Source organism: Eurytemora carolleeae, unplaced genomic scaffold (assembly GCF_000591075.1).
Source record: "Eurytemora carolleeae unplaced genomic scaffold, Eaff_2.0 scaffold7, whole genome shotgun sequence".
Taxonomy (NCBI): Eukaryota; Metazoa; Arthropoda; class Copepoda; order Calanoida; family Temoridae; genus Eurytemora; species Eurytemora carolleeae.
In genome coordinates this window covers 466,696-490,210 of record NW_019396407.1, presented here as the reverse complement: position 1 = coordinate 490,210, position 23,515 = coordinate 466,696, and the positions used below count along the sequence as shown (strand labels likewise).

The 23,515-nt window shown below is 33.0% G+C and overlaps 1 protein-coding gene across 4 annotated transcripts; it reads left to right on the top strand.

Moving 5' to 3' along the window:
* On the top strand, positions 1–21,857 carry LOC111702704 (sphingosine kinase 1). Of its 4 annotated transcripts, XM_023474471.1 has the most exons (25): positions 1–101; positions 2,067–2,141; positions 3,210–3,295; positions 3,791–3,823; positions 8,048–8,137; positions 9,341–9,402; positions 9,560–9,604; positions 10,277–10,336; positions 11,583–11,646; positions 12,045–12,143; positions 12,546–12,636; positions 13,197–13,306; positions 13,601–13,684; positions 13,864–13,923; positions 14,379–14,418; positions 15,629–15,704; positions 16,034–16,131; positions 17,137–17,188; positions 17,284–17,421; positions 18,054–18,151; positions 18,830–18,926; positions 19,111–19,171; positions 19,932–20,013; positions 20,814–20,871; positions 21,659–21,857. In XM_023474471.1, the coding sequence occupies exons 1-25, from the start codon at positions 51–53 to the stop codon at positions 21,709–21,711; spliced, it is 1,863 nt and encodes a 620-aa protein (XP_023330239.1). In that variant the 5' UTR covers positions 1–50; the 3' UTR covers positions 21,712–21,857. The 4 variants fall into 4 exon arrangements, with proteins under 4 accessions (XP_023330239.1, XP_023330240.1, XP_023330241.1 ...); XM_023474472.1 differs by lacking the exons at positions 16,034–16,131; positions 17,137–17,188; XM_023474473.1 differs by lacking the exons at positions 16,034–16,131; positions 17,137–17,188; positions 17,284–17,421.
* The last annotated feature ends 1,658 nt before the right edge of the window (positions 21,858–23,515 follow it).

Genomic DNA, 23,515 nt, shown 5'->3' with positions numbered 1-23,515 from the left:
GTGAAATTAAATTTTTTTTAGTTTATCTTAGAATAAAAGTGAATTTAACGATGGGTAAGCCGAAAACAAAGAAAAAACGAAGCTTTAGGACAGGTTGTCAGGTGATATTAACTTAATAATGGTTTGTCAACAGACAGACAGACAAGTGGATTATGTAGACATCTTTGTGTTTAGATATTTATTTTTGTTAATATATCTCTCGGCCCTTATATAATATATCTCCCGGCCCTTTTATAATATATCTCACCTTGTAAAATATGATTTTTTTCAGTCCCATTCAGCCTGAAAGAGAGTTCAAAGTGTACAAATCATGTAAATGTTCACAAATTATATGCAGTAGAGTACATTAATATAGTATGTTCCCTAGACTATCCATTTCAATTTCAATTCCGAAGTTTTAAAAGGTGTTAAATAAACTTTACAATGAATTAGGGGAATAAAAAACATAATTTGATTTATAGTTTTAACGAAAAATCATCATTTGTAAAATGAAATGCAATGATCATTGGTCAATTAAAAACCAGCTTATTTCATAGTTTGGTTTTCTTTTAATATTAATTTTAGATTTTCTATAAAATGATATTTCAGGGCCCAACAGGTTATATAGCGTAAATATGTGAAGTATATCTGCAGTATGGAAACAGTACAACAAAATGGCCGTTTTACAATTTTTTCTAGTAAATTCCCCTCTAATATATATTCTATTCTCTTTGACTATGTTGCACATTGTCCATATAGCTAAATGTGCTCATTAGTAAATACGTAAATCATGTATTGAGATGAACCTAATCTAGACACGCATATAACTCCGTCATACCCAATGAGTGTAACGATTTAGCCCGTCTCTCCTAGCTTAAACTTTATGGCTAAACTGCCTCAAACTCTAACTATCAGTCAATCCCAACTGATGTATGGCTAAACCGCCTCTAACTCTAATAATCAGCCTACCCAGACTGATTCCGTCTATACTGAACTACAGATTGTATTCAACTGATTTATTTATAAACATGATTATACAGACCGGTATGACCGGCCAGGTAACAAAACTAAGGATAGTACTATAACACAAAATATGATAAGAACGGTAAAGTAGATAAGATAGCGATATAGCTACTGCAGAATTCATTACATTGTGATTGCTTAACTACGTCATATAACTTGTAACTATGGTGTTAAGACGTAACTTTAATCTAACAATAAGAAATATACTCAGTTGATACAGAAACTCTAATTTGATTAGTGCGAGAGAGTAATTGGTTCTCGCTGAAACATACAAGCTGAGATCGTGCCCATTGGTTTGGCATTGATCGATTTATAGCTCATGTCCTTGTAGACATCGATAGCTGATGAGATCGCGCCTATTGGTTTGGTGTTGATAGAATACGAGCTGGTGTCCGGTTATCATCGATGGCTCACGAGAATGTGCTTATTGGTTTGGTATGTTGATTTCTATCTAGAGTCAGTGTTGACCAATAGCTGACAAGATCGGGCCCATACTTTTGTTGTTGATACGAGCTAGTGAATGTGTTGAAAAACATAGCGACAAGATCGCGCCCATTGGTTTGGCGTTGATACAGTACAAGCTAGTGTCTGGTTGATATCGATAGCTCATGAGATTGTATCTGAGTTTAGCATTGATAGCTAAGTGAAACAGAATTGTACCTGGATAGATACGTGTTCGAGAACCTTTTATGGAGTAAGGCATTTACTACATCCCTTTTTATAATATATCTACCTTGTGTAAAATATACACCTTGTAAAATATAACCCCCCTTGTATTATGTATAATAAATCTCCCCCTTGTATAATTTAGCCCCCCTTGTATATAATATTCAGTCCTAGCCAGAAAGACCCGAAAATTTACAATTAAGCAGACAATTTCACAATTTTAGTTTACAAATAGGCTTGATGAAAGGATAATAAAAAAATAGCCCTAGCAATGCCATTTCCAAAATGTGGTCTGCCTTTTTAAGCATTTAAAGTTGCCAGAGATATTTTTAAGTCGTCTGATTAACAGGCAATTAATTCCGAGTCTTTCTGATTATGACTTTCTCTCTTATGTTAAGGTACTGCTTGAAGAACCTTTGTATTGTGTTGTAAATGGTAAACAAGGGTACGCAACCCTTTCCCTCACCTACCAGGTATGTACGATTCATAAATAAATACAAAGTGACAAGTAATAAATTTAATTTTCTTCACTTAGTTGAACCAGTTTCCTAATTGATCTATTGATAGATCGAGATAAACTACTGCTTGCGTTTATTAAATCCCAACTCAACATTAATGTAAACCAGCACGGTTTTTATATTCATGTTCCTGTACATAAATAGTAAGAAAAAAGCAAGGATCTTTAAAACTGTAGCGCAAAGAGGATGTAGTGCCTATTTATTGTCTGACGGCCTAACTCTGTTCAAAAATGCAAAAATTCCGAATAAAAAATCATCTACAAGGTGTCTAATAAAACGGGGAGTAAAGGTCTACAGACTACTTTTGATATATGCGTACAATTTCCGACTCAATGCGTCCAATTTTAGGCTTGTAGATTAAGATAACATGGTTATAGGATTCCAAAGCCACATTTAATTTACGAACTTGAGGTTAACATCAGGAGAGAATTTGGTGCCCTGGAGTTGGACCCTGTTGTCTCCCAAAGGGTATTTTTGAAGTAAGATCAAAGGCCTAAAAGCGTTTGTAATATAATCTGAAACTTAAACTTTTATATAAAACTGTGCAAACGAATTGATTATCTTTTACTTTTCACTCGCTCCAGTTTAACACCTAAGAAGGCTATAATATTGTTATTTTTAGATCTACAAGCCTAAAATTAAACTCATTGAATCGGATATTGTACGTAGAAATCAGAAATGATCTCCAGTCTTGCAAATCCGATTACAACCAAGTCTGTAGAAAGTGAACCCTTCTTCGTTGTTTATTTTGAGACGCCCTGTTGATTTGCGGAGCAAAATTAAAAATAAAACTTGAATGAAAATAAAAACTTTATGAATGAAGAAGGGTTTTAATTTTACGTAAAACGTTATATTGATTGAATTCATGCAATCCTAGATGAAGTAGTTGAAAATAAATTTGCTAAATTAGGACTGTACTGTGTACTGTACTGTACTGTGTACTGTACTGTGTACTGTACTGTGTACTGTACTGTGTACTGTGCTGTGTACTGTACTGTGTACTGTACTGTGTACTGTGTCTAGGATCTAGTACTGGAAGGGGAAGAAAATGGATGCTGCTCAAGAAATATACATTTTACATTCAAACATGAAGACATCATTATTATAAGGTTTGTAACACATTTTACGAATAAAAGGGAAAACAACCCAGATGTTTGAAAAGTCTAAACTTAAAAACTAAGTTGCCAGTGAATTTTTAAAAAATCAAATTTAAAAGAAAAATTCCGGGTCTTGAAGAAAAAAAAATTCGATTTTTGAAAAAAATTGTTTTTTGAAAAAAAATTCGACTTATTATTAGCCCCCGGGGCACTCATGGGTTCCCTTAAAAAATGTCAGCCCATTCGGTACAGCCGTTTGGCCGGTTATGGGAATCATATATAAGAATGTCTTGTTTTATTATAAAGAAGATGACTAGAAATTATGACGATTTTTAAGTCCATGCACTTTTTAAAAGGGATTAAAAAGTTATTTTAAACTAAATTATAAACTAAGTTATTATTAACAAAAAGGATGGAAAAGGTTTAGCAATGAAATTTAATAAAAAATTAAATCCATCCAAAAAAAATCCAGTAAACTAAAATTATCTAATTTTTTTCGATTTTTAGACCGGCTGCATATGAAGACAGAAGGAAAGGAAGGTAAAAGTACACGTATTTTATTTGACGATGAAATCGATACCAAACCATTAAAAATTTAAATTTGAAAAGTACCTGCGGCTACCCACGCCCTGAATTTTAGCTATCTAAATAATTTTGAACAATATATATTTTAAGCCTTGGAACTGTGTTTTTAACATTTTGTCGCAAATTTATAAAGTAGTGCTCCTCCAAAACCGAAAAAAAAACTTCATATTCAGGACTATATAGAAAAAAGTGGTTTGTTAAAGCAATTCAAAGTGCAATGACCAGTTCTCAATATTTTTTATAAAATGGCTGCAAGCGTGATTTCAAAGAGTACAATGCCCAATTTTATCTGACTCTAAAAGTGCTTAATTATGATAATTATTCGAATGCTTATTGCTAGAAAGAAATGGGCAAAGATTCTTCAAAAACAAGTATATTTAATTCATATTTGATCAGACAAAGCTTTTAAGGGAACCGTTGTGAATCTTTGAATGAGGGGTCACTTGAAATTACGCGCACAGTCTCTTTAACTGTGCTGATCACAGATTGTAAGAATGAAAACCACATGTTTGGTCCCTTTAACTGTGATGATCACATAGTGTCAGAATAAAAACCAGGTGTACAGTCCCTTTAACTGTGTTGATCATTTAGTGTAAGAATGAAAACCACATGTACAGTCCCTTTAACTGTGTTGATCACATAGTGTAAGATTGAAAACAACATGTACAGTCCCTTTAACTGTGATGATCATATAGTGTAAGAATGAAAACCAAGTGTACAGTCCCTTTAACTGTGCTGATCACATAGTGTAAGAATGAAAACCACGTGTACAGTCCCTTTCACTGTGGTGATCACATAGTGTAAGAATGAAAACCAGGTGTACAGACCCTTTAACCGTGATGATCACATAGTGTAAGAAATGAAAACCACATGTAAGGTCCCTTTAACTGTGTTGATCACAGAGTGTAAGAATGAAAACCACGTTTACAGACCCTTTAACTGTGTTATCACATATTGTCAAAATGAAAACCACGTTTACAGACCCTTTAACTTTTTTATCACATATTGTAAAAATGAAAACCACATGTACAGTCCCTTGAATTGTGTTGATCTATATTGTAAGAATTCAAACCGCGTGTACAGACCCTTTAACTGTGTTGATCACATAGTGTAAGAATGAAAACCACGTGTACAGTCCCTTTAAATGTGATGATTACATAGTTTAAGAATGAAAACCACATGTACAGTCCCTTTAACTGTGATGATCACATAGTATAAGAATGAAAACCACATGTACAGTCCCTTTAACTGTGATGATCACATAGTGTAAGATTGAAAACAACATGAACAGTCCCTTTAACTGTGATGATCATATAGTGTAAGAATGAAAACCACATGTACAGTCCCTTTAACTGTATTGATCACAGAGTGTAACAATGAAAACCATGTGTACAGTCCCATTAACTGTGATGATCATATAGTGTAAGAATGAAAACCACATGTATATACCCTTTAACTGTGTTGATCACAGAATGTAAGAATGAAAACCTCGTGAATTTATTTTCTCAGATTTAAAAATAGATCAATTCCAATAACATTTGAATTAAATATGATAATACATAAAGGAAAACAAAATTTAATTAATAAAAAAAATGAAATAAAATTTGTTCATGTCCTGTGTGTGGTTAAAGTTAAACACCATGATTCGTCATGCTGCTGGCTCGGCTCACATGGAACAATTGTTTAAATAAGGCTAAATAAATTTTTATATTTATAGGATGTTAAACTTAAATTTTGAGAACATTGTTATTTATCTATTTTTAAAAAAAGTGCTAATTAAGATAACCCATGTCTAAAGAGAAGTTATCAACACTTGATAAAAATTGTCCGTAATTTCTTTAATTTAACACACTAAACCGTTTCATTAAACTTTACATGTGAATACATCCGTTCTGTTGTTATCTATATTTGTAGGATAAGGCTTTTTTTGTGTTTTGGTATTTATTCTACACGCCTATTTGTTAGAAGTAAAATTAAGACATATTTTATCTTAAAAAAAAGAGAAAACATTATGATCATATTCATGATGCTGGATAAGTTAAAAGAATTGTACAATTTGAGATGCAACGTTATAGATATTTAAAAAAGCAGGACTAAGTGAGTATTTATTAAGGTAAAACATGTTTAAAACAAGTTTAAAAGACAGGCTAATGTGACCTTTTCATAACGTCTTGTTAAGCTTTGATTCAGGGTGTCCCCCGAAACATGACAGTAGGAAGAGTCCTTGAAGGTCGTCTTAGATCTTTGAAATAATAATGCCAGTACTTTGAGAATTTTGTTATTGTTTCAACAATAATACATGTTAAAGTAGGTTGGCAACTACTGAATTGCTATTGTCATGTTTTGTGGGACACCCTGTATCCCTAGCTCTAGATGGGGTTCTAGCCCTAACATTTTAATTCACATGCTTTATTACGTGACGTAATTTTACGCAAAAAGAATTCTTGAAATTATACATAATGACCATCTAAATATAACTGGTTTTTTTTGTTTCTGTTTTGAGTTAATTCAAAATTTTATGAAGTTTGCGTATTTGATGGAAGATTTCTGGATGATTTATTATGCAAAGAGAATAGAATATATTAGAGAGGAATTTACTAGAAAAAAGTGTAAATCGGCCATTTTGTTGTACTGTTTCCATACTGCAGGTGTACTTCACATATTTATGCTATATAACCTGTTGGGCCCTGGAATATCATTTTATAGAAAATCTAAAATTATTGTTAAAAGAAAACCAAATTATGAAATAGGCTGGTTTCATAATTGACCAATGATCATTTCACATAGACTCTATGCCTTCCACTTTACAAACGATGATTTTCTGTTATAACTATAAATCAAATGATTTTTTTATTCACCTAATTCATTATAAAGTTTATTTAACAGCTTTAAAAATTTCGAAATTGAAATGGATAGTCTAGGAAACATACTGTATTAATGTACTCTACTGCATATAATTTGTGAACATTTACATGATTTGTACACTTTGAACTCCCTTTCAGACTGAAAGGGACTGACAAAATTCATACCGAGAGATTCTTTTAATTCCTCTCTATTTATTCTATTCTCTATGTTATTATGATTTAGAGAGATCATATTTTGATTTGATTTGTTTTGACTTAATTATTTTCTAATCTGGAAAAACACTATACCAAATATTATGCACAAAATATAAGTTATAACTAGGCCTGCCAATGTAAATTCAAGTATCCTTCCAAAAGAACTTTTCTTTTGTCAAATTCAAACTTAGAATAATTATCCAATAGAATTTATAGTCTTGAATATATAAGGTATACGACATTGGGTTGCATAGACATAAAATTATAGAATTAGAGTTTGCGGCAATGACTCAATTTCTTAATTACTTTTTAAACCTAAAAATTGATTATTTTTAATTTTTGTTTTCCATATGAATGTATGAAATTCTAATTAAATTGCTAATTTTCCTTATTGTTTTTTATGTAATCTGATAAACTGCTGTAACTTTGCCAAGTAAAACAAGAAATTGTAGGTTTAGCTGGAAACTTAATTAATTTTGAATTTTTAAAGCAAGTTAAGAACATTCCCACTCCTGAATGCCGAGTTCAATTAGCGCCTGATTCAATCAGGGTTCAGTCATGTGTTTGTTGTCTATTCTGAACCAATAGAAATAGTATGGCGGTAACATCTATCTATCTATCTCATTATCAAATTAGAGTTATGAATCCTTCAACCGGCGCTTTCAGTAAATGTAAATATTTACTTCTACTGAAATTATAGTGTTCAAATGGTTCTGCTGAATCAAATTTGAGGCAGCTCGATCAAGAAATTTATGAGTTATGATAGGACGTACAAACACCCAATCAGTTATCAGTACGATGTAATTAGGCTAATTATATTTTAATAATATCTGATTGGGTGTTACACAGCTTTGCCTGGAAAAAGTATTAACTTCTAATTCTATAATTGTTAAACCAAGATAAGACCATTCCTCTGTTTTATCCGAGTTCCCCAATCAAATTTGAGGCAAATCAGACAAACAGACAAACATAGATTACTACTTTTTAAACAGATACTTACGAAACTAGGGTTTAAATAGGGTGCACCAATCAAATAACTTTTTACCATGAATATAAACAGAAAAGACAGAACCATAAACATTTTTTTAAGCTTGATATAAATCCATTTGATATATTTTAGGATACCAGTGTTTATGTTTGTTGTTTACCCCGAGATATCTGGTACACGGCAGAGAATACCGGTTTTTATGTACAAACCGTGCGGAGCGAAGTAAGTTTAACTCACAGAGTACACAGACTGCTTATCACATTTCACAGAGTGGGCTACGTTGGCCTAAGTTGACCCGGCACGACATGCTACGTTTTTATGATTGGTTTTTTGAGTGCCATCTCACGGCCACTTGTTGAAAATAATATCCATTCAGGGGTTAAGTTTTTCAACTTTTAAAGAAATACTCCAATTTTAAACATGAAACATGACATTTATGAATACAGTCTTTTCTTAAAGATTTGGTGTTTCGAATCCAAAGGATCCTTAAATATCCCTGAATACAGATGTTTGATGATTGGTCGTGTACAGTACTTGTACACAATAAAACATGCTGTGGAAAATATCGCATATTTTAGCTGATAATCGATCTCTGTAACTCTCTCATCTCTGGTTCAATTTTTTTTATTATTTTAAGCTACTAAGAGGGTCTGGGGCGTACTTTTCTCTTCTATTAAGACACGTGAACTAGACAGAAGGCCAAAAAATGAGACATTACTGATACTACTTTGTGACCTCGTTGCTCCTCTAGTTTCAATTGTGGTGTGAGAAAATCAAATTTTTTCAGTTTCGACGTGATGAAGCATTGAAGGGGTCAAATTTTTTCAGAAAAAATGTAAATACACGAATCCAAAAACACTATTGTGAACGAATGTATCATTTTGTAACTTAAATTCTATCTAGTGAAACTTCATCAAAGAATAGAAAAAAAAAGAAAATAATGTTGAACATTTCCGTTTTTTCATAAAACTATTGAGTTATTATAAAAGTTTGGTTCATGTTTTTATATTTTTATATTTATATTTAATGTTTATAATTGTAGCTGAAGGGCCCGGCGTTGCCCGTGGAATTTTTTTTTTAAAGTTTGAAGAAAAATTATTTTTGATCTTCTGAGCATTCATAAACCTTCCCTGGGGTCATGTAAGGTCCACAACAAATTTGAGCCCATTCGGTTCAGCCGTTTGGCGGCTATACGCAACATACATATATGAATGTCTTGTTTTATTATATAGATAATACATAGTTTAAGACCCAATTTAAATACAGGGTGTCCCACGAAACATGACAGTATGCAGGACGACTTGAATGTCGTCTTGATTTTTGATATAATTTGCTGCGTTTTAACAAAAGTAAAAGATAATAATTTAAAAAAGAATTGGATCAACAATTATACCTCGCACATTAATAAGCTTGTTTAATTTATAGAAGAGAGGAGGCTTTACATACTGCTAGTACATGGGTGGACGCAATCTCTAGGGTAGCCATAGGTATTAAGAATTTATTTGTCGCTGTTTTCTTTTTGACAGATTATAATTAGAAAAAGAAAATAAAAAACCATATGCTTACAAAGAGTGTTTAAAATTTATCGTAAGTTAAATTTTATTTAGTTTTAAGAAATTTTATCTATATATGTTTCGTGTTTAGGTTCGGACCCAGAATATATAATGGTGAATTCTAAACCACTTCTAGGTGACTATTGCTCCCCAAACCTCTTTTTATTCATACTTAAAGGGACTGTTTTAAATGTTTTTAAAAATATTTATTATATTTATTTAAGATCTTAGATCTTGCTTTCTACCGCAAACATAGAGAAATTTTATAATAAAAGCCAAAAACCAGTTTTGGTCCTTAGCTTTGGATACGAATAACTTTTTTATCATTTGTGCATTTAAGGAAAAATGTATTTTTTTTCTCCGGAATTTCAAAAGGATGTGTTAAATAAATAATAATAATAAAATTTTTTTTGAAAATCAGAGGCAGAAATTAAATTTAAGCCACAGCTCAAATTTGGTTGTTTCCACTTAAAATTGTAATAAATTTTTCAAGATTTAAGCCGGCACATAATTGAAACCGGTTTTGGGGGCTTAAATTCATTAAATTCGGACTCAGGGATTGTCAACGTATGGTATAAGCATTAAAATGCGCATTACAAAAACGTCTTTGTGAAACATGAATTATTTATAAAAATGGTTCCCTAAAACTATTCTCTATTCTGGAACCAGATTCCACATTAGCTGTTTTTGCTTTAGCATTTGTTCAAAATTCTGAACTTTGAATTTGAGCCTTTAAGCGCTTGCGAAGTAGTTCAGCAACCTCTCTTCAATATTTTTAATGATCCCTGGAGAATTATTGATGTTTTAGTTTTACTAAATCCTCGAGCTGGGAAGGGTAAATCTCAAGATGTTTGGCATACAGTTTCAGGTAAGAATCTTTTTTTCTAGAATTCTCTTATTTTTATGGGTGGGAGGTTGTTTTTAAGTTTGTTCGTGTGAGGATGTGTGTTTGCTCGTGTGTGTGTCAATTGTCACCCAGATAGACATGATTCCCAATCACAGAGTCCGTTCTTTCTTTAACTTACAATGGTCGATCAGCTAACGTATACGATTGTGTGCGTACGAATTACATATCAATCAGAGAATTTAGTCATGAGACATGTAGCCGCCAAACTATCGTCCCCCAAAGTTATGCCTTTGGGACGGGCTTGTTAATACGTTATTAGGGAAAGAACAGGATTAGGACAAGGCGAAATCGGTAAAAATCTCTTCTTAAATATCGTATTTTCAACGAATTTTTTAAGCATGCTCAAATCATGGGGCGGTACTAACCCCTGTAAAGTACGCTTATAGGGTCAGACCGGTCAGAATTTAATAGAGCATCAACAAATGTTACCAGACCACGCATCCCCTGGAATAGTTTATGACTTGTCGAGATAATAAAAATGTCGACAACCAAATATTTGAAAACTTTTGGCCTGTCGAGATAAAAAATGTCTACAACCAAATTTTTGAAAACTTTTGACCTGACGATATAAAACAATGTATACAACCAAATATTTGAAAATTTATGACCTCTCCAGCTAAGAAAATGTCTACAACCAAATATTTAAAAAGGTTATGTCTGTCGAGATAAAAAATTTCTACAACCAAATATTTGAAAGTTTATGACCTGTCCAGCTAAGAATATGTCTTCAACCAAATATTTGAAAGTTTATAACCTGTCGAGATAAAAAAATGTCTAAAACAACGAAATATTTGAAAGTTTATGACCTGTCGAGATAAAAAATTTGCTGCAACCAAATATTTGAAAATTTATGACCTGTCGAGCTAAGAAAATATCTACAACCAAATATTTGAATGTTTGTCACCTGTCGAGATAAAAAAATGTGTACACCCAAATATTTGAAAGTTTATGACCTGTCGAGATAAAAATATGCTAAAACAAAATAATTGAAAATTTATGATCTGTAAAGATGACAAAAATCATTTATTTGAAAGTTTATAACCAGTCGAGGTAACAACCATATACAACCAACCATATACAACCATATACTTTAAACACAGAGAGAATTACATTTTGAACATTTTTGAGCGCTAATTTCAATCCTAAATTCCTAGAATATGACATTACGTGTATTTCAAGTTGGCAATTCCTTTATTGATTTGTCTAGGAGTTATACAAGAATCAGGAACACCATGGGAACTGCTGCCAACCCAGGGACCTGGACACGCCAGGTAAATTTGTTAATGAAAATTCATATCATTTCATCCATTTCTTTTTTATGACTTAATATCATCATGCATGAATATTATGGCTAACCATTTAAAGGGATTGTATTGCTAAGCTTTTCCATACCCAGGACTGACTTTTTTCTTGTATTATTTGAATTTTTTGTTCAAAAGGGATTTTATGGCTAAATCTTGTTAGAGTAAAAGAATGGTAAGACTAAATCTTGTTTTAAAGGGATCTTCAAGATTTATTCTTTGAGGGATTTTATGATGGTTAAATCTAGTTTTAAAAAAGATGTCATGTCCTATTTTAAAGAGATGTCATGACGGCTAAACCTTGTTTAAATGAATGTTATGTCCTAATCTTGTTTTGAAGGGATATAATGTCCTAATCTTGTTTAAAGGGATGTAATGGCTAAACTGGACCTGGATGAATGGAGTGGAGTCCTTATCGTATCAGGGGATGGACTAGTCCATGAAGTTTATAATGGTCTTTTTATTAGGTAGGACTTACACACAGATTTCAGAGATTTTTGTAGCATTGCTTTGCTATGCTTCGTAAACTTGTTATACTTTTTCCGTATTTTGACCAACATTACCAACCAATCATAGAGAGTTTAAGTTACTTGACGTCAAGTTTTTGAGAGAGAAAAAAACCGCGCATTTTCATCTCAAAAGCCAATAAAATTTTGTACTTTTTCTTTTTCGCTAAATTATAAATGTTACTTAGCCAGCAACCAAAACGGGGCCTGGGGGTAAAGTAAAATTTCCTTAACTTCCTTGTAAAGTAATTGTAAATAGTTATTATTTCGACCGATTTTTGTGTTCGCACTTTTTTTGCTAAAAACTAAATTTTGATATAAATATTTGAATTTTATTCCAATATCAGTGAATTTTATTTTTAGATCGGACTGGAGAAGTAGTCTTGAGTTTCCCGTAGGAATAATTCCTGCCGGATCAGGGAATGCTCTCAGTAGATCATTAATTCATTTCCAGGTCCAGTTTATCCGTTTATTTCTCACAAACTCTACATTTCTAGGCCTTAAATCTTTTAAACCTGCTTTTTTCAAACTATGAACTCTGATAGAGCTCAATTGGTCAAGGTTTGAAATATCAAGTAATCAGGTTTTAAAGATATAAGAAATAGACTTTTTTTTTGGTAAGTGCAAAGTTTAATTATTCGATTTTTTTACAAATATGAACGTAAGATTCCTAGATTTTATACAGTGAAACCCTTAATATCGAATACATCGGAAGAATTTATCAAATGTCGTCTTGACATTTTTCAATGAGTTTTATACTATATTACGTAAATTTCAGTATTTGCGAAAATAAATAAATAGCCATGAATATGCGGGAACAGTTTTAAAGAGTTTCATATAATCTTTTAATTAAAAAACTATTAACTAAATATCTGCAACATTCCAATTCAGAAAGTGAAGAATACGACATTTGATGAGTTCTTTCAATGTATTCGTTATTAAGGGTTTCACTGTAGCTTAGAATTGATAAATTTCAATTTTCAAGTTGATTTCTCTGTTTAATTTGTTGTATAGGAAGAAAATCTTGAGGAAGATGGCGGCGTACTTTCTCAATCTGTCTCCTTTGCACGTGGTAATTTGGCGCCATTAGATCTTATGCTAGTCAGGACATCAACAGACACAAGGTGGGAGGTCTAAAATATGCATTATTTTAAAATATTTTAATATTGGACTCGCACCCTTAAACTGTAGAATAAGATGGCGACTTCTGGGCTCCAATTATGACCTGAAATAGTCTAATGAACTTGCAACTGGGCAGTGCATACTGATTTTCAAGCTACGCACGCTTATGCTTAAATGTTGTCTTAATATTCAATTGGTTTTAGGTCTCACTATATCATTGTAATTGTATGCATGGTACTAAAAGAAATGATCCAATAATAAATATTTATAATTGGGTTGATTTCATTTTTCTCTAGAATTGCTTTCCTATCTCTGGGTTGGGGACTAATAGCAGATGTTGATATTGATTCTGAACATCTAAGATCTTTGGGATCCATTAGGTAAAATCTTCTAAATTTAACTAAATGTAAGACGACTTTTTATGCATTATTTTTGAGGTTAATATATCTACAGAAGTTTTGACGTCATAACAGCCTTGCCTATCACAAACTTGGTTCATGGTTATAAAGAGGCGCTGTAATGGTAAATATTATCTTAAAATTAAATTCTTTTATTTTAGATTTTATTTGTATTACATGGTCAAAGTGGCGAAAAGAAGAGTGTACCGGGCAACCATTAGGAAACAATCTATTCCTTAGATGGACATTTTGCTTATAACGCTTTGGCCTTTACCCTACCTCTAAAAAAATTTAAAATTATAACTCAAACTTTAAAAACCCTACCTCTAAAAAAAATTTTAAATTGTAACTTAAATTTTAAACTAGGAAGGTTTTAAAAAATGTTAAAGTACGTCGGAAAAATGTAAGTATTGAAATATTTTTTGACAGTTTTGGAAAGGTCATCAGACTTTCAATCTTTTTTTATGTACATTCTGTCATTTATCAATTATTGGAAATCAAAGACGATATTCAAGTCGTCTCTCAATTTCCATGTTTATTGGGACACCCTGTATGTATATTTTTCATCTTCAAATGATTAATATAATTCTGTTAGATATTAGAAAAAGATTAGAGCATTTAGAATGGATTAAGGATACAAAAGTTCTGATCTCTGAATGAATTGTTGATTGTTTAGTTATGTACCAGTTTATGTACAAGATAGGAAAACCATTCAGGTAATGTTTAGTTATGTACCAGTTCATGTACAAGATAGGAAACCATCCAGGTAATGTTTAGTTATGTACCAGTTCATGTGCAAGATAGGAAAACCATTCAGGTAATGTTTAATTATGTACCAGTTCATGTACAAGAAAGGAAAACTATATAGGTAAAAAAACAAAAACATTTTAAAATTAAAGGGACTGTAAGCGTAATTTCAAGTGACCCTAAATGCATTAACAATGGTATCCTTAAACCTTTGTCTGATCAAGCTGGAAATATATATATAAATATATGTACACAAAGAAATTCATCTATATATAAAAAACTCTTTGCTCTTATATAAAATATATATTATATTGACTGATTTTTTTATGAAACTCATGGATACACTAGGGGTGAAATAGGCATAAATACTAATTTTTTTTCAAAATTAAACTTTTGAAAAATCTTGTTTTGGAATGTCTTCCTATTGGTCACTTTTACATAATTGACCAATGACAATTAAGAAGAGTTCAAATCTCACAATTTTCTCGACAATTTTAGTTTTGGACATGCATATTTCCTAAAAGTGGATTCTTCAAGCATTGGTTACTTTCTTGCATTATTTTATATGAGATTAAAAAAATTTCAGAAATTTGATTAAAAAAATTTAAGAATACAATTCATACCCATGATTAAGCAAAGCTTTTAAGGCCGGGTCACTTGAAATTATTTAATAGGATTAAAATATTGCCAAGTTTCACACTCTCTAATTTCTATTTTATCAATTTTGCTCCCTTAATTTAAACTTTTTGTAACTGGAAGTAACCAATTGAGTGTAGTATAACCGTTATCATACTCGTATGTTAATATTTTTTTTTGTATATGGAATAAATCTTCAGTTGTTTAATTCTAAGCTTGGAATATCAATTTTTGACAATGTGCCTAAAAAGTTACATTTTGCGTAAAACTTGCGGTTTTGCGCAAATTGCGCAAAAAAATTGCGCAAAACTAAAATTTCGTTTCATTCGCAACTTTCGCAAAAAATATTTCCGGTTTTGCGCAAATTGCGCAAAATAAATAGCGCAAAACCGCGCAAAACTCATTGCGTTTCATGCGCAAAAATAGCGCAAAAGTTCGCAAAAATAAAATTTGCGCGAAAATAGCGCAAATTTTGCGCAAAAGATTTAGCCATTTCGTGGAAACCCTATTCGACGACAACCCCTTTATATTTGAAATGTATAGGTTCCAATCCACGAGGAAACGGACTCCGATTGGACGGATAGTTCTCAAGAATTTAGTTTCCCTCCAAAACATCAAGGAACATAGTATTTAAATTATTTTTACCCTTTTTGAAATATTTTCAATGTATTTTCTGAACGCATACGGAAAGTCGAGATTATTTTTCTCAAAAAGTGTGCTTCTGATATTACAGTGGACAGTAATTTAATGTAAGAATTTTTTTGGCGTTTTTCAGGATTCTCTCTGTACACTCAACTTAAACAACAAAAATATCCCACTTTTCTGTGCTGTCCAGTTTGATCGTTTTCAGTACTTATGTAAACAACTTGCTCTAACGGCCTAAAAGTCTGTCTGTTATTTAAAAAGGTTTCGTTGATATAATTTTTTAAATTCAATTTGTTGGATCAGTGTACCCTGGGCGACCTAGCTATCCTCCATCTATTTATCAATCCCCTTACGCAATATATTCAACCCTGCCCCCTCACCTTGCTCATACATATGCCATGGTTTGTACAGTTATCATCTTTAAATTTATCATGGGAGACATGGGATCAATAAACAGTACAATAAGATCTAGATCTTGTCTTTTCAAGATTTAGAGAACTATTTTATTTAATAACTTGACTTTCAAAATACAGATCTGAAAATTTTAGAATGATGGATATCAAGATTAATGCTTAAACTCCTGGTTTTGCTTAACCCGAGATTATTTTAATACGCATTCGATATCCAAGAAAGAAGTATAAAATTCAACCAATCAGCGTATCATGTTAAGATGTACTCTTTAACTTTTAAAAACCGTTTTTTTCAGGTGTTAATTGTGTCATATTAATTGAACTAAATATCGATTAAATAAATGTAGGTTTTGGATTAAGTATGTTTGAAAAGACTAACATTTAAAATGATGATAGTCCTAAAATGCCATTTTAAATGTTAGTCTTTTCAAACATTTATCCAAAACTTACATTTATTCAATCGATGTTTAGTTCAATTGATATGACACAATTAACACCAAAAAAACCAGGTTTTCAAAAGTTAAAGAGTAAATATTAACATGATACGCTGATTGGTTGAATTTTTTTCTTCTTTCTAGGATATCGAATGCGTATTAAAGTAATCTCGGGTTTAGTAAAAATCGGACTTATTATAAATGGAAATTAACTGGAACCTATCAAAATTTTAAAGTTGCTTTTACATTTTCAATTTATGAAACCTAAGGAAATTCAAGGCCAAATCAAGAATGTTTAATTTGAAAAAAAATCTAATTGCATTGCAGTGGTAAGCAATTATATATAACTAAATGATAAAAACGACTTTAGATTTCAATTTGGATCAAATCACTACACATAAGCATAGAAGTTAAGAGGAGCCGTCGATTAAAAACCCTTTTTGATTACTTGTGTAAACTTGTAATCCAAAAAATGCTTGTTAACAATCAAAACTTAAGTATTAAAAGTCGTCTTCATTGTATGGATATAATTGCCTTCCACCACTGTGGATTTTATGTTTAGTCCTGGGAGGAGTTAGATCAGAGGCTTTGCAATGTTAGTTTCATGGATTTAGGAACATTTTCAGACAATTTTATAACAAATTATTTTCAATTTCAAAATTGTTAAAAATTCATTTTAAAACCATAAAAAACATGTCTGCCTGTACAGATGAAAAAATAGAACGAGGAAAATCTCAAAGCAAAGCTAAATCTTTAAGTTCTTGTCCTCCCACCCCGGGGTATACTTGCCCACCTACCCCGGGTACTTGTCCAACTACTCCAGGACCTACCTCACCAACACCTACAGGAACTAAACTTATTTCTCAGAGCAATGATTACAATTTATTCTTTAAAGAACTTTATGAGATATATCTTAATTAATAGCAAAAAATATCAAACTATTTAAACTAACGTTGTAAGAGAGGTCATCAAATCAACTTCAATTCTATCAATTAATCGGTCATCTGATAAAATGTACATGATGAACGAGGGTACCCTTCAAAACAAAAACGATGATATTTCCTCATTTTTAATACGCTGAAGGGTACTGTAGAGAATTGGCAATTTAACGCTTAAAATTCGGGTTTTTAAATAAGATTATAAAATTGCGTAATCTATGTTAAGTATAATGCAGGAGATCCCCCAGCAGCCCCTAGTCCTGTAATATTGCGTAATATATGTTAAGTATAATGCAGGAGATCCCCCAGCAGCCCCTAGTCCCGTAATATTGCGTAATATATGTTAAGTATAATGCAGGAGATCCCCCAGCAGCCCCTAGTCCTGTAATATTGCGTAATATATGTTAAGTATAATGCAGGAGATCCCCCAGCAGCCCCTAGTCCTGTAATATTGCGTAATATATGTTAAGTATAATGCAGGAGATCCCCCAGCAGCCCCTAGTCCTGTAATATTGCGTAATATATGTTCAGTATAATGCAGGAGATCCCCCAGCAGCCCCTAGTCCTGTGTTCCCAAGGAAACCTTCTAAGAATATGGATCCACAGATATATCCATTTACAGCTACTCCTTTGTATCAGGTACTCCAAGTACTCTAGGTACTATAGGTACTACAGGTACTCAATGGACTACAGGCACTAAAGGAACTACAGGCGCTATAGGTACTCTAAAAACTTCAAGTACTCCAGGTACTCCAGGTACTCTAGGTACTTTAAAGGCTTCAAGCACTCAGGTTACTTCAAGTACTTCAGGTACTCTAGGTACTTCATGCACTCTAGGGGATCTAGGTACTCCAGGTACTCTAGGTTCTCGAGGTTCTCAGGTACACAAAGATCTCCAGGTACTTCAGGTGCTCCAGGTACTACATGTACTCTAGGTACTACAAGTACTCTATACGCTCATAGTACTCAAGGGACTCAAGGTAGTCAAGGTGGTCAAGATACTACAAGTACTCCAAGTACTCCATGTACTATAAGTACTTCAAGTACTCCAGATACTCAAGGCACTCCAGGTTCTCAATGTTTCTATAGGATCGACTGGGTTAGTGAGACCTCTTACTATCTCTGTATCTAGGTTCAGGACTGGATTAGTGAGACCTCTGATTATCTCTGTATCTATGTTTAGGACTGGATTAGTGATACCTCTGACTATCTCTGTATCTAGGTTCAGGACTGGATTAGTGAGACCTCTGATTATTTCTGTATCTATGTTTAGGACTGGATTAGTGAGACCTCTGCTATCTCTGTATCTATGTTTAGGACTGGGTTAGTGAGACCTCCGACTATCTCTGTATCTATGTACTCAATCTACCCTATGTTGACAGACAAACCTTCCTAGCCCCTAGCTCTAGTCAAGGAAGAATGATTGGATGATTTTTATATATTTACAAATATTTATGATTTACATTTATTAAGTGAACATTTTACAGAAATTAATTAGAGCGGTAGAGAGGGGGGGGGGAGATGGCTGAATTTTTAACTTACGTATTTGATTTTAATGTGAATCAATTATTTTCAAATCTGATTTCTTGATTTTAAAGATGATGGTGTGCTGTGGTTACTTCTAGTCCGAGAATCATGCTCAAGAACAGATCTAGTCAGGTATATGGTCAAATGGTGTCCCAGTAAGTCGATTGTGTCCAAGTAGATACATGGTGTCCCGGTAGGTAGTACCATGGTTTCCCAGTAGATACAGAGTGTTCCAGTATAAGATACATGGTGTCCCACGAGGTCCATGGTGTCCCAAGAGGTCCATGGTGTCTCAGGAGGTCCATGGTGTCCCAGGAGGTTAATGGTGTTCCAGGAGGTTCATGGTGTCCCAGGAGGTCCATGGTGTCCCTGGAGGTTCACGGTGTCCAAAGAGGTCCATGGTGTCCCAGGAGATCCATGGTGTCCCAGAAGATCCATGGTGTCCCAGGAGATCCATGGTGTCCCAGGAGGTTCATGGTGTCCCATGAGGTCCATGGTGTCCAAGTAGGTCCATGGTGTCCCAGGAGATCCATGGTGTCCCAGTAGGTCCATGGTGTCCTAGGATATCCATGGTGTCCCAGTATGTCCATGGTGTCGCAGAAGATCCATGGTGTCCCAGGATATCCATGGTGTCCCAGGATATCCATGGTGTCCCAGGATATCCATGGTGTCCCAGTATGTCCATGGTGTCGCAGAAGATCCATGGTGTCCCAGGATATCCATGGTGTCCCAGGATATCCATGGTGTCCCAGGATATCCATGGTGTCCCAGGAGATCCATGGTGTCCAAGGATATCCATGGTGTAGGATATCCATGGTGTCCCAGGATATCCATGGTGTCCCAGGATATCCATGGTGTCCCGGTTTGTCCCAGAATAACAAATATTGTCCAGGTTAATGAAAGAAGTTGAGCATGGAACACACATGAATATGCCTGGTGTAGATTTATTTCCGGTTTCATCAGTCAAAATACAGGTAAGTACAGTACAGTACAGTACAGTACAGTACAGTACAGTACAGTACAGTACAGTACAGTACAAAAAGTATAGTAATAAATATTCTAATAGTATTATTTCCCTATGTTAACTATGTGCACAATTTAATCACAATATGTACCATTGTACCCTGTACAGTACACACTATACAGGGTGTCTCACTAAACACGACCGTTAACAGATGACCAATTGTAACTTGAATTTGAATAAAAAGCATGCGTTGTGTATAAAGAAATTTGATGTTAGATATTTTTTGGTTTCTTAAAAAAAGAGGGGTCCATATAATTCCATCTGACCATTCCCAAATGTTGACTGATTGATATTAGGGGCAGAAATAAACCATGTTGTTATTGTAAACAATTGGCAGCGTAATGTCAAGATATAGAAAAAATTCCATACTGCAGAATTTTTACTTCAAAGGAGTGTTTATTTTTTATCTCTTATTATATTAAATACTAATATTTACATCTTTTAACACCCCAAATGCAGTACACATTTCTGAAGTGTAGTACACGTACCCACAAACTTGTCAAAGTTCACAATGACATAAAGTGTACTTTCAACCCCGATCCCATTTGGGATCAGAAATGGAATTAGATGGAGTATGGACCCCTGTAAGAAAGTATTAGAAATCCTATTGATCTCCGGTGTATAATAGGTAACCCACATTTTGGAATTACCTGGTCTAATAATTATTGTTTAATGGGCCACCCTGTAGGCTATATTTACTTGTTGATCCGTGTCCTAAGAGATGTTAAACCATTCATATCTACTTTTCAGCCTGTTAGTGAGTTTCCCGAATCTTTTATGTCTTTGGATGGGGAAAAAATCCCCTCAGGTAGAATTTATAACTTTTAAATTTTGATTTTTGCTGAATATAGAAACATTTTTCCATGTTTATCAATGAACTTGTTAAAAGCAAGGGAAAGTAAAAGTTGCGTTCGAATTCTCACGGTTTCTTTAGCTACGCATTTTCCAATTTTCTTACTTCCGGTCCACTGCTGCTATTATACGCATTATACGCAAATCATTGAAATATTTAACATGAAGCGACAAGGAATTATCGTATTCACAGGAAGGGGATGTGTACACATTACAAAATTGAAGAATAACTAAAATTATAAAGGAGAAGGGGTTAAAGAGAAGGGGTTAAAACATTAATTAATAAAATGTGTTAATTTTGTTTACAGCGATAACTAGAATAGAGTGGAATAAAAGTAGGATTCTTAAAGACGTTGCTAATAATTTTATTATGTGATGGCTGTAAAATTACTCCTGAACTGCGAGCATATTCAGAGTTACAGGGTGGTCCGCAAAGAATGAGACTTTAATAAAGATCAAAAATCTATAAAATATAACAATTATATGGAATGTTGAATTTTGTATTTTACGCTAAATATAGTATCTAAATTCTCTGCTAAATGATTGGGCACCGAAATAGGCAGATTTCTAAATTCTGGGAACCAAAATTGTGTGTGAAAAGTCTTAGCAAATTCTGTACAGTCGTCTTAAGTCTCATCCTTTGTGGGTAACCATCTTAGGTATCTTAAGACATTTCTAGGAAAAATAATAAACGAAGACGACTTTTACTCTGCTTTATTCTGACTTTTTTATTTTCTATATAGGCCCAGTTCAAGTTGAAGTAATGCCCGGAGCAGGAAGAGTTTTTGTTAAATAATTTCAAACTTTCCCTTTAAACTAACTAGCATTGTACGCTGGTAAACAAGTTAAAGGACTTTTTAACGACATAAATTTATTCAATTTTTATTCAAAGAACATATTTATTGTATACGTTATTTATTTTGTATTTTAATAAAACTACAACCTATGATCTAAATGAATTTCTATTTTTAAAAGGATAAACTTAATTGATGTGGGAAATCGAACTTTACTGTATAAACAGGGTGTTTAAATACACCTTTAAGGTTAAAAACCTACCACTGTTACAGAATGATGTAATGAGACGTCTCAATTTTCATAAATTACATAAATAACGTAAATTAAGACAATTTGGGTAAAATTTGACAAATTCAAACCTTATCCTTATCTACAGTATTATACTCAAAATCTCGTTATTTTAAATATTTTAAATATTTTAAATATTTTAAATATTTTAAATATTTTAAATATCGCCAAGATTAGAAAAAAATAAGAATAATCCTTTATATATTTATTCAACACTATACAAGCTGAAGTGCCCAGCGGTTAAAAAAAAGATCAATTTTTTAAGCCTATATGTTACTCCTCGGCACCCATGGGTTACCTCGAAAAATTTCAAACCATTCGGTCCAGCCCTTTAGCAGGCTATAGGGAACATATATATGAATGTCTCGTTTTATTATATATTATGTGCATATGTTTTATTAATTTTAAAATCTACGTACAATTTCCGATTCATTTTAGGAGCCTTTAAGATTGACATTTTTAAATCTACAAGCCTAAAATTGGAATATCGGAAATTGTGCGTAGATATCAGAAATGGTCTCAATCTTGAAAATCTGATTCCTTATTCGCCCTTTTTTTTGAGACACCCTGTACATATATATATATATATATATATATGACCACAGAGAAGGGTAATACCAGGCAAGGGCGTATACAGAAATAAATATAGGGGGGGGGCAAGATTTGCGCGAAGCGCAAAATTTTTTTTTGCCCCCCCCTAGGAGCTCCTAGGGGGGGGGCAAAATTCGAACTGTAAATTCATAACACTTGGCTTCTTGGATATCAGGCATAAGTATAAGATACTTAAAAGGCACACATACAGTCCAAATAATTACCTTCTAAGCATTGTTTCTAAAAAATCGACATTTTATTATACTTTTATAGGTATATTTAGTATTTAAACTAGAGATAGTAAACGACATTTTTGAAAATAAAAACTTAACTTAAACTTAAATTCTATGAGATGAAAAGAAGTACAAAGGTCCAGAAAATAATTATGACTTGTAAAAGTTTCTGTTGTGAAAAAAAGTAGGAGTACAATTGCTGCAATCTAAGAATGAATGATAACTCAAGGCTTATAAATAACAGTATTTGATTCATGATAATTATTAATCAGCAATTCACAGATACCAGTCACAACGGCAACTTTTAACAGACTCACATCACTACTAAACAAGACTAGCATATAATGTAAAGTGTGTGAGCTGTACAAATGTATGCAGACTGTGTGTTCTCTGAACCCAACTAAACTCTGTGTACTCTGTGAACTTAAAAGTTAAAATTAGGTTAGGTTGGTTAGGTTAACTTGGTTACAGCATGAGCACTGCACTGTAATTATATATATTTTAAAATTTTGATTTTTTATAATAATCATGAAAAGCAAACTTATTTTTTTTGTGTTCTTCACTCTTCAGTTAAGATTTGAAAAGTGTGAAAGGCTTGCAGAATTCTAGGGGGGGGCTACGCCCCCCCCTTTACAAGTCTAGGGGGGGCACTGCCCCCCATGCCCCCCCCCCCTGTATACGCCCTTGATACCA

Coding starts and splice junctions, on each gene's coding strand:
- LOC111702704 (XM_023474471.1), top strand. CDS start 51: ATGGGTAAGCCGAAAACAAAGAAAAAACGAAGCTTTAGGACAGGTTGT. Junction 102..2,066: donor GCTTTAGGACAGGTTGTCAG/GTGATATTAACT, acceptor TCTTATGTTAAG/GTACTGCTTGAAGAACCTTT. Junction 3,296..3,790: donor GAAGACATCATTATTATAAG/GTTTGTAACACA, acceptor TTCGATTTTTAG/ACCGGCTGCATATGAAGACA.